The 11,716-nt window shown below is 44.4% G+C and overlaps 1 protein-coding gene across 1 annotated transcript in view; it reads left to right on the forward strand.

Annotated features, from left to right (window-relative positions):
* Window positions 1–8,054: 8,054 nt before the first annotated feature.
* Window positions 8,055–11,716, forward strand: part of LOC128473791 (N-alpha-acetyltransferase 16, NatA auxiliary subunit-like) — a 7,257-nt gene continuing 3,595 nt past the window's right edge. The window contains 5 exon segments of the mRNA XM_053456025.1: window positions 8,055–8,128; window positions 8,717–8,898; window positions 10,677–10,783; window positions 10,888–10,960; window positions 11,195–11,296. Coding sequence (XP_053312000.1) covers window positions 8,055–8,128; window positions 8,717–8,898; window positions 10,677–10,783; window positions 10,888–10,960; window positions 11,195–11,296 — 538 coding nt within the window.

An 11,716-nucleotide genomic window follows, 5' to 3' on the forward strand; every position in this document is an offset into this window, starting at 1 on the left:
TCAGAAACACTAACACCTTACAGTAACGCACGCATTCTATGCATATGCATGCTAACACCATACACTAATACACACACTATATGCTGACATACACACACTCATGCTTATGCCATACTGTAACATATACAACACTCTTATACACATGCACACACTATTCAACAACAGACACATTGACTAACACTATATATATATATATAATATATATATGCTGACTATACAATATATATAAAGCGCAGATACACATTGATACTACAGTATACACACACACTCACAGACTGACTGACACTGCAGTATACACTTGTTTGCACACACTATTATGCCATTGTGAATCTCGCACCCTATGCTTTCCTTCGGTGCACGGCCATTCCGCAGGATCATGTAATGCACGTTATGTGGCCTTGCGTGCGTCTCACGGCATTCTCTTTACCGTGTCACCTCAGGAAAGCGTAGGGTGCCGGATCCACAATGGTAGCCCTGGCCAGTTTTTACCCCCTTGTCCCGTAAAACCCTGCTTTATTACATATATGTAAATGGGAAGTATGCAGTATGCAGATTCCCTGGAGGTTATGTATAGAAAAGATTTGACCCTTTGTCCTGCTTTACACGCATGCAGCAATTCATATTGTTCTGGATTAGTTTCACAAGTTTGAAACGTGGTTTTATTGCCATAGAAACCAGTGGAATGTTTGTGTGGATTAGACCCCTTTTCACAGTTTAGCCCAATTGCATTTTACACGTAACCGCTACGGCGTCACCATTTTTAAGCCCAGTAGAACAATGTAGACTTTCCCTTGTTATGCTTGATATCCCTGTCGTTGGTGCCCTGTAACACAGATTGGGTGATACTGCTGTGATCTAGCTTGCATCCCATAGGCATGCCCATACCTGGGAACTTTCCTGGTTTGACCCAGAGATTGCCGGGTGAGCGCCGGTTCTCCGGGTCAAGACCTGAATCCTCCGGGTCGCGGGAGCGGGGTCTTGACACACGCCCCGCTCCCCGCCCATTTTCCCTTGAATTAGGGGTGTTTCCAGCAGACGTCACCGGGACCACCCACCGACGTTAGTGGGCAGTCCTGGTCGCGTCCCGCAGGGGAAGGCTCCGGGTAGCCGGAAGCCAAAAGTTCCCAGGTATGGGCATGGCAAAACTCTGACCCTTAACTTGGCCATCCTCCGAGATTCTTATTACAGTACAAGCGTTCTGTATACCATTTATAGCGCTAATGGCAACAAGAAAGCCGAAAAATAGTCTAGATTAGTCCTTGATGCTTTCGGTACCAGCAGAACTAGTCCGCTGTTGATATGTACATTATATAGTTATACACTATTAAAGGTTTGTGAAATCTAAACACCAAGCACTGAATAAGATGCACTTAGATGGGTAATGGCCGTCCAGTTCCAGTAACATGCTGTGATCCTAAGGCGTTTGGATATTGTCAACGTGGAAAAGGAGTTTTATACTATGACCTAGAGTGTGTAGTGTTTTTAATGAAAATTGAGCTTTAATCAAATCCTCTTGTGTATAGTGTGGGTTGTTTGATTTATATTTTGTCTTTGCCAGAAATGTTATGAACAAAAGCAGTACAAAAATGGACTCAAATTTTGTAAGATGATCCTCTCCAACCCTAGATTTGCTGAACATGGGGGTGAGTTGACTTAAATCTTCTTTCTTTTTGCATACAGCTATTTTGTACAGCTATATGTCAATCACAAGGAAAAATTGCACGTCGATGCACACGTTACTCGCTATGCAATATTACGCACATATTTCATGACCATCACAACTGCTGGTTGATTGCAAGATTCACGTTTAGCGTTTTGCTCTAGGAAGTGCATATTGCTTTTAGCTCCTTTTAAACATATGTTATTCTTTAATATCTCGCCCTGCTGTATCACAGAAACCAGAGCCTTAGGCGTTGTTGCGCCCTGTGCGGACTACTCCTCTGGCGCCCCCCCTCACTACCCCCCCGCCCCTTCAAACTACCCCCCCTCAAACTACCCCTCCCCTCTGCCCCTTCAAACTACCCCCCCGCCCCTTCAAACTACACCCCTGCCCCTTCAAACTACACCCCCCCTCTGCCCCTTCAAACTACAGCCCCCCTCACTTACCTTGTTGCCGGAGTCCTGCGGTGAGAGCGGGAGGCGTCCGTCTTCTCGCTCTGCCGCGGTGCCCGCATTTCATGTTGAGCGCAGGAATAGTCCGGCGCTCAACATGAGATGCCGGCACCGCAACGGAGTCACAGAGAGTAAGGGGCGCCGAGCGGTTGCTGAGAACATGAATGATGTTAAATAAAGTTTAAAAACAAATAAACAAAAAAAAAAAACGATGTTTTAAGTTAAGTCCCGGGCAGGCGCCCCTGCTACCATGGCGCCCTGGTCGCACAGGTCGCACACCCCTAAGGCCGGCCCTGACAGAAACACTGGCTATGAAAGGATTGACGCTGAATTGTTTGGGCAAGAAAGAAGAAGCATACGAGTTTGTACGGAAAGGTCTTCGCAATGATGTTAAGAGTCATGTTTGTATCCTCATCAAATTGAATGATATAGTGCTTATTGTTATTCACATGTGGTGAATTCGGCAGCACTGAACATTTTGACCACAAAATTTATCACGTGGCATGTGAGGCAAGGTAGCCAAGTCACTATTTCCAGCAGCGAAGATAAAATGAGTCCTGTAGGCAGTAGCGGATGTAAGGGTTGTCATGTCCATCTTGTGTTGTACTTCTATAACTCTTTAAGCCATGTAGTGACTCCTTCCAGATGCTAGAAACTCTTGAGTGTTTGATAATGCAGTTAGTCACCAATACTTTAAGTTGAAGCACCACAGAAATGGGCAGGTTTTATAACTAAATAACAGCCCCCACTGCGGTACACATCTCACGTTCCGTATCACACCAGGTCGCCTCACATGCACTTCTATCCCTTCTTTTCTTTTTTTTTAAAACTTCTTTATTACAAGGAGAAGACAAAGCATATAACAGAACAGAACAATGGTACACAGAGACAAGGTGTCAGATTAGCTGCATACAGGTACAAGTAATGCACAATTCCAAAACACATACAATGCATATTAGAGAAAAAAGGAAAAACCCTTCCTCAATCACAGAACACCCAGCCACGACACAAATACGTCGTGATCCGTAACTAGATCAAAACCCCGGTATGGGTCGAAGACCTTTGAGGACCTGGAAACAGTACCACTCCGTGGTATTGAACGTTTGAAACAGGGACAGCCTGGTGGCATTATCTAAAGTTGCGATATAAGGGGACCAGCGACTGAAAAGGTATTTAACTTTGCTTTCCTTATGGAGGACAGCCTCAAGCCAGTCCATATGGAACAAAAATTGCAGTCGCGACAGAACCATAGGAAGCAACGGAGGTTGAGGAGCAATCCATTGAGACAGTATTGCCCGTTTTGCCACTGCGGAAAGTATAAGCAAGAGAAATTTAGCCCTCGCTACAGGTGGGGGAGTATGGTCAGGGAATATTCCAAAAATAGCCCATTCAGCAGAGACGGTAAAGCGAATGCCCAGGGCGTCGTTGATATACGTTTGTAAGGCGTCCCAAAATAGGGCAATAGAACTGCAAGACCACAAGCCATGCATGAGATCGGCCTCAGGCAAGTGACATTTTAGACAGCGGGAGTGATCCGATAAGCCCGTTAAAAACCGGAGTTTAGGGGTGACATACGCTCTGTGCACAATCTTGAGGAACATTTCGCTATAATCCCTAGAAACCAGGACCCTAGAAGTGAACATATAAGCCCGGAGAATCTGGCTCGGAGGTAGGTTCGGAAAGTCAGCCCTCCAGGAGGGAAGACCTGCGCCATGAGACTCCCAATCGAGGACAGGCCGGAGCAAACTATAGATAGTAGACGTCTTGAGCAGTATGGCAGGGGACACTACCGTTACCTGGTCCAAGGGACAGTTAGAATTAGCCCCAGAGAGATGAGGGAGCAGGGAATTAATATAATGGCGAAGTTGAAAGTAGTGAATAGGGTGAACACGAACAGTAGGGAATTTAGATTGGAGCTGCAAAAAGGACAACAGTTTACCCCCACGTGGATCCAGAAAATCGCCAACGGTGCGACCTCCCACCCGGGCCAGGCGGCGAAAGACAACATCTTCCCTCCCATGCTGGAATTGCGGGTTACGAATCAAAGGCAGGAACCTAGAATAGTGGACCTCCATGCCCAAGCGCCGCCGAACACGCCCCCAAGCCTTAACAGTATGATACAGCAACGGGTTGGATACGACATCCGCGGGCAGGTCAACTGTAGATAGATGCAGGAGAGAGGCCAAAGAGATGGTAGGAGACAAGCCTTGTTCCAGGGACACGTTGGTAAATTTAGACCCTCCACGCAACCAATCCGCCGCAAAACGATAATTAGAAGCCAAATTATAGTCTAACAGATTAGGTAAATTCACCCCCCCATTGCGAGCAGGCTGTTGGAGTTTAAACAGGGAAATTCTAGCTTTTTTATTGCACCACAGGAAGTTACGTAGCAGTGCATTATGATGTTGGATATCTTTCTTCCTCAAGGTAAGAGGCAACATATGGAGCGGATATAAAAGTTTGGGGAAAAAGGCCATTTTATACAAGTGGCAGCGTCCCAAGAAGGATAGGTTAAATTTGGACCATGTTTTGAAAGTATCCTCCATTTGACGCAGCAGAGGAGAAAAGTTGAGTTTATAGAGGTGCGCCAAATTGGTAGGAATAGTGAGGCCCAGATATTTTAAAGAGGGAAGTTGGGTCCAATTGAAGGGGAACGTCCCTCCCCAGCCACGTTTGGCCTGAGGAAAAATAGGCAGCGCCTCTGTCTTGAGCTTATTAATGAGGAATCCGGAGGCTTTATGAAAACAATCAAACAGATCAAGAAGGAACGGCATGGCCGCTTTGGGGTTGGAAAGGTATAACAGAAGATCGTCAGCAAAGGCAGCGATCTTAAGCTCAATCTCACCGACTCGGATACCCTCAAGCTCAACGGAACGCTCAACAATTCGTATGAGGGGCTCAAGTGCTAGATTGAACAGAAGTGGGGACAGAGGACAGCCCTGACGAGTACCCCTGCCTAGAGAGAACCAGCGGGAATTCACATTATTCACCATAACATGGGCCATAGGCGAATGATACAGAGCACGAAACATCTGTATAAAGGGCAAGCCAAAGTGATGGAATTTAAAGAAACTAACAAGATTAAGGCCAGGAAATTCTATCGAAAGCCTTATCAGCGTCACAACTAATCACAATGGAGGCTTTACTATTAGTAAGTTTAGCCGTAAAAATTGCGGAAATAAGTCCTCTAATATTCCGCGTAGAGTGGCGGCCCTTAACAAAACCCGTTTGAGAGGGGGAGGTAAGCTTCATTAATACAGGTTGTAGGCGAGAAGCCATGATTTTAGCGTAGATTTTTAGATCCTGGTTCAGTAGGGAGATGGGGCGATAAGAGGACAGCAAAGCAGGGTCCCTGTTGGGTTTCGGGATAACTATAATACGGGAAGCCGTAAATTCCTTCGGGGGTATCTTTCCCTGTAGAAATCCATTAAAAACATCAGCAAGATGTGTCGGTAAATAAGTAGAAAGTAATTTATAATATTCGGCACCCAGGCCATCTGGTCCCGGGGATTTACCGTTAGGGAGGGACTTTATGGCAGCCGCAATTTCGAAGGGGGTGAAAGGCGCAACCAAACGGTCTCGGTCTTCAGGCGTCAATTTAGAAATACCAGCCTGGCGAAACAGGTGAAGCATCATATCAGGATCATTGGATTCAGGGGAATAAAACTTCTCAAAATAGTCAGCAAAAAGTTGAGTGATTTTGTCCGGTTCAGTCACGACCGATTGAGAACCATCACGAAGCTGAGTTACACTATGATATTTAAATTTAGAGTGGCGGATAAGGTTGCCCAAGAGCTTACCGGGCCTGTTACCCCAGCGAAAAAAGGCATTACGAGTGTAATTATGAGAAAGCTGTGCCTTCTCAGTAACCCAGGCATCGTAGAGAGATTTGATGTCCTTATACGTTTTTAGGGTATCAGGACTAGGATGGGTTTTGTGAGCAGCATACGCCGCAGAGAGATCGTCCGTAAGACGGACAAGTTTAGCTTCGGCCTCTCTCCTGCGTCCCACCACATAAGCAATAATATGGCCCCTGAGAACTGGTTTAGAGGCACCCCAGAATAAATCCGGGTCAACAAGATGGACATGGTTATCATCAGCATAGTCATTCCATTTGGCAATCAAGAATTGCTTAAACGCTTCTGAAGTATAAAGGTAGCTAGGAAACCGCCAATTACGGGACACCCGATACGGGGAGGCGAGAGAGATCTCTATCCAGATGGGGGCATGATCAGAGATCACTATCTGGCCCACGTGGGCACCCTCCAACCTATGCAGCAATAATTCAGGCAGGAACAGATAGTCCAGCCGGGAAAACGAATTATGGGGATGGGAGTAGAACGTGTACTGTTTATCTGTCGGATTAAGAAACCTCCAGGCATCCCGTAAACGGAGGTGATCCAGCAAGGGTAGGGAGGAGAGCCCGAGAGGGCGGGAGGAAGGACCAGAGACATCCAAAGCGACATTAGCTACTAAGTTGAAATCACCCCCCAAAATCACATTAGGGGCCTCGATCTCCAGTAAGAGCGAGTAAACTTTGGCCATAAAAGCGGACTGGTTAGAATTTGGGGCGTATAAATTGACAAAGGTAAAGGATTCATTAAACAATTTGGCCCTAAGAATAATGTATCGCCCTTCCGGGTCAGCAATCTCAGATTCGACAACGAAAGGCAACTTATTGGAGAGGAGGATAGTGGCACCCCTAGATTTCTTAGTGTACATAGCGGAATAACAAGCGCGCAACCATGGCGCCTTTAGCGTGTTTTTGACAGGGTCACACCAGTGGGTTTCTTGGAGGTAAATAACATCCGGACGCATACGCTTGAGATGGGTGAGAACTTTTTTACGCTTAACAGGGGTGTTTAAACCCTCTACATTCCATGACACAATACGCAAGGAGGATGGCGCATCACACCTAGTATCAGCTTGCATCATAACAATTATGGTAACGGAGCCAGGTTTTCACCCGATGCCCCGCGGAGGAAGAGACCAAACAAAAAATAAGCCGGAACAGGTCGGTCCAGGGGGGTCCCAGCCAGCCCTCCCAGATACCTTACAGACAGAACATAAAATGGAATCGTACATCACCATTTGAAAAGAGCTAAGCTTCTCCCAATTTTTTTGTTTTTTCATAAACCAGAACTCGGCACATGTAATTTTGTGCCTAGAAACACAAGAGAATAACCAAAAACAATAACAATAACTAAAAGCAAACAAAACAGTGTATGGTAGAAAATGATGACTCGTAGGATATAAAGCCAGATACCAACGGCTGACCGAATTCTCAAGCCCTAGGGGAGACAGATGGCGAGGAACCAGGCAAAGAAGCAGGGCGAGAGGGAGAAGGAGGGGGGGAGGCCTCAGGCACCGCCGAACCGCCATTCGAAGCTGGAGAAGACCTGGAATCAGCACGTAGAAATTCCTTTGCCGCCGCAGGGGTGTCAAAGAAATAGGCTCGCCCCCCATGGGTAATCCTGAGCTTAGCCGGATAGAGAAGAGCGAACTTCACTCGCTTGTTATAGAGTTCAGTACAAATTTCGGAGAACTGACGTCGTTTGACCGTTACCGCAGCAGAAAAATCTTGGAGCAACAACTTGTGCTTGTGATAAAAAAGAGCCGTGACCTTTCTATAAGCGTCCAGGAGCTTGACCTTGTCAGTATAGTTGAGGACCCGAAAAATCACTGGCCTCGGACGAGATGAAGCAGCAGCAGGGAGTTGACCAATACGATGTACCCTCTCGATGACCAATTCACCCTGAGGAAGCACCAGGTCTAAAGACTTGGGAAGCCAAGTCGTTACAAGGTCATGTAGCGCTGAGCCCTTAACCTCTTCAGGCAGGCCAACCAAACGTATGTTGTTACGTCTACTACGGTTTTCTAGATCGTCAATACGGTCTTGCAAGGACGTGATCAGACATTCTTGTGAGCGGAGAGAGGCAGACATGGAAGCAGTCCCGTCCTCTACATCAGAGACCCTGGATTCCACCTTCTTTTCTTTTTATCGGAGTAACCAAAGGTAAGTGAAGGCAGCCCATCCCCACAAATCGCAATCCCACATCTTATTGCCCTTCCTCCTCCAGCCATGCTGTTGCGAAAGCAGAGTACAACCACATTTTGATCATGCCGGAAACTGTGCATTACATATGCGATATATGGAACAATTTGAAACCCCCGTAACATTTCTTTATTTTCGTGTATGGTAATATCAATAAAAATTGATTTACAAAAAAAAAAAGAGAACAAACACGTGCTAGCCGCCGTTCTAGTTGATGTGTGTCTACACTTCCTTAATCTCTTCCCCCTATTGCAAACCTCAACGTCTGTCTTCTACCCTTAATACCTTCCTCCGTTCTCCAGCACCTACCTCTCTGTGGATGTAAGAGGCTGACAAAACCTAGGCGCCAGGACAAAATTCTCTGTCGCCATGGCGACCTGGCGCCTGGGATTTGTCGAGCCCTGCCTTAACTTCTTTAGTCTTCATTCCATGTTAACTGTCCTCTCCCTCATCTTTCTCAGTGCCACCTCTGCTAGACTCATGTTGTGATCAGTAGACTATGATACTAAAGCATTATGGTCTAAAATGAAGTTAATGTTGTCGCGCTAGTTTTCCTGAACTATTGCCAGGTTGGCACGTTTATGGTCTTCTGCAACGGTCTGACAAGAAATATGATGAAGCAATCAAGTGTTACCGGAATCCACTAAAGCTAGACAAAGACAACCTGCAGATCCTCAAAGACCTGTCGTTATTACAGATCCAAATGAGAGATTTAGAAGGATATCGAGTAAGTATGTTTCAGTTTGATCAAGCAAGTAGGGGCATGTATTCGATTCAAAAGAAGCGGCTATATTTTTGTGCTTTATGAAAAGTATAAAAGACTGTCTAACATTGCACTACCATGCAAATTACTATTTGCTACGTTCAGTTTAAAGTGCAGCAGTGTAGCCCTAGTTTTATCATAACAATATAATAAAAGATTGAGTACCGTCTTTCACAAACCCTCACATTCTATGTTTTCTCCTCGTCAAGATGCGCACAGACTGACAGACATACATAACAGTTATGACATGACTGAAGCTCGGTCAGAGATGGTGAACCTATGACACGCATGCCCAAATGGGCATGCCAAGGCCTCTGTTGTGGCATGGAGCCAGGTTGCTGACTGCCTGGCAAGATCCCATGTAACCCATGCTGCCGACACTGCCCTTTATTCCATAAAGTATGAGAAAAGAAGTGTTAAACATAATGTAGATTATACTTCAAATTGCTGCAGTTCTTCCTCAACAGAATTATATGTATGTGTCTACCGAGCTGTGTAGCGTATGTGTGTGTATGCATGTATGCATAAGTATGCATGTGAGTGAGTGTGAGTATATGTTTGTGTGTTTCTGGAAGGTGAAAACAACACTCCACCACACCAGTGGGTAGCCACTAACATGCAGTGCTATCACTTTGAGCTCTGCAACTTGGTTTGGCCCAAAAGTGTTTGCCATCATTGGTTTAACATGGTCTCTGTTGCTGTCCGCTCTACGTGTGTATATATATATATATATATATATATATATATACATACATACATACATACATACATACATACATACATACATATATATACGTATGTATAATCACCAAGAAAAGGTTCTATATTTGCGACGAAGACTGTGCACAAAGATGCATGTATGTTTTGTAACATTTATCCCATCATCACGTACCCTTGTGGGGTTCCTCAAGGATCTGTACAGGTATTAATATTTTTGTTAGCCGTATTACAAAAGGTCTTAACTGTGAGTTGTGTGTTTTTGCTGATGATACGGTTCGCAAAGATTAGGCCTCTATTTTTGTTTCTAATGGCCTTAAGTGGTTGGACTTGCCCAGTACTTTCTTTGGTCTTGTACCTCAATTTTCTCTGTACAGGCTAACCACGGTGTAATTTACGTAGTCATAAAAGTGTCCTCAAACATGATCTTTTTGCTCACCAAACATTGTCTGGCTGAATGCTATGCCCTGTTGTTGTAGAGCGAAGTACAATTTAAGTTACAAAAACAATATCAAGGATAGACTGTTGGATCTCATTACGTGTAGCTTGGTGGAAAGAAAAGAGAGAGCGTCCCTGATAGAAACATTTAAATACATGGAGATTTAATAAAGTACAGGGTGGAAGATTATTTCAAAGGCAGAGAAATGGTAAAACAAGAGATCATAATCTAAAACTAGATGGTCGCAGGCTTAGGCTGTGCTTCACTGAAATGACAAAAGTTGTAGACGCTAAAGCAGTGAGGGAAATTAAACATGCTTAGGATATACATGAAGCTATCCTGAATCTAAGATGAGACCAAGGTCTGAGTCTCTACATGAAGACAAATGGGCAGCCCAGAATGGTTCTTATCTGCCATCAAATTCTATATTTCCTTCTGACTGGGCCACCCCATTAATTGCTGTGATGATAAGACAACATTTCAGGCCTTGTCTCAGATCCCCTATATTGTTATATATTACCATGCAAAACAGCTTAGCTGTTTAGTGGGACTTACATCATGTTAATATAGTTATTTTTTTGGTGTTTTAGGTGACAGATTCAGAGCACTAACGGATACGTTTCTGAGAGTCAACTTTAGCAAAGGATGTCCACCTTTGTTTACCACCCTGAAATCATTGTATCGCAATTCAGAAAAGGTACGCAGTAGTTTTTTGTACTTAAAACATTCTTCTGCGTAGACCGATTCCATTGTATCTACAAATTTGATAAAATTATGCTTTTCTTCCCCTTATTTCTAAAGGTCTTAATCATACAAGAGCTTGTAATGGGTTACGAGACCTCATTGAAAGCCTGTGACATGTTTAGCTTAGAAGGTAAGCTTTTGAGTTTTTTTCCTTTCAGCCTTCATCTGCCTGTTACTTTATTGATTAAGGATTAGATGAATAAAGAGTCTGTTTTTTGCTTAAAACTGTTCATAGCTTTTGAACATATTAAAAGCGATTATGTGTCTGGTAAATCATGCTGGTTTCCATCAGGATCGCTATATTTCCTCTTTTGTCACTTAGCTTTTTTTAATGCCTGTTGTGCTTTTTCTTCATATTTTTGAGATAACGGAGAGAAAGAGCCACCAACCACACTGCTTTGGGTTCGGTACTTCTTAGCACAGCACTTTGATAAACTCGGTCACTGGTCTCTTGCCTTGGAATACCGTATATTCCGGCGTATAAGATGACTTTTTAACCCCAGAAAATCTTCTCAAAAGTCGGGGGTCGTCTTATACGCCGGGTACTAACCGAGTACTGGGTACTTACCGAGCCGGAGATTCCCACAAATCTCTAGGGGAGGGGCGAGTGGAGAAGTCGCCTCCCCTGGGCCGGTCTTCCCCTTACAAAAAAAATACTGCAGTTTTTCTGAAGTAATACTGCAGTTTTTTGGACATGAAAAAACTGCAATACTGCACATTTACTGCAGTATTACTGCACATTTACTGCAGTTTTACTGCATTTGTACTTCACTGTACTGCAGTTGTACTGCAGTTATTTTTGTACGGAAGTACAAATGCAATAAAGCTACAGTACTTTGAAGTACAACTGTAGGTTTGCAATATAAAAAAAAAGTGCAGTAAATGT

The sequence above is a fragment of the Spea bombifrons genome, chromosome 2 (genome assembly GCF_027358695.1).
Source record: "Spea bombifrons isolate aSpeBom1 chromosome 2, aSpeBom1.2.pri, whole genome shotgun sequence".
Classification (NCBI taxonomy): domain Eukaryota; kingdom Metazoa; phylum Chordata; class Amphibia; order Anura; family Pelobatidae; genus Spea; species Spea bombifrons.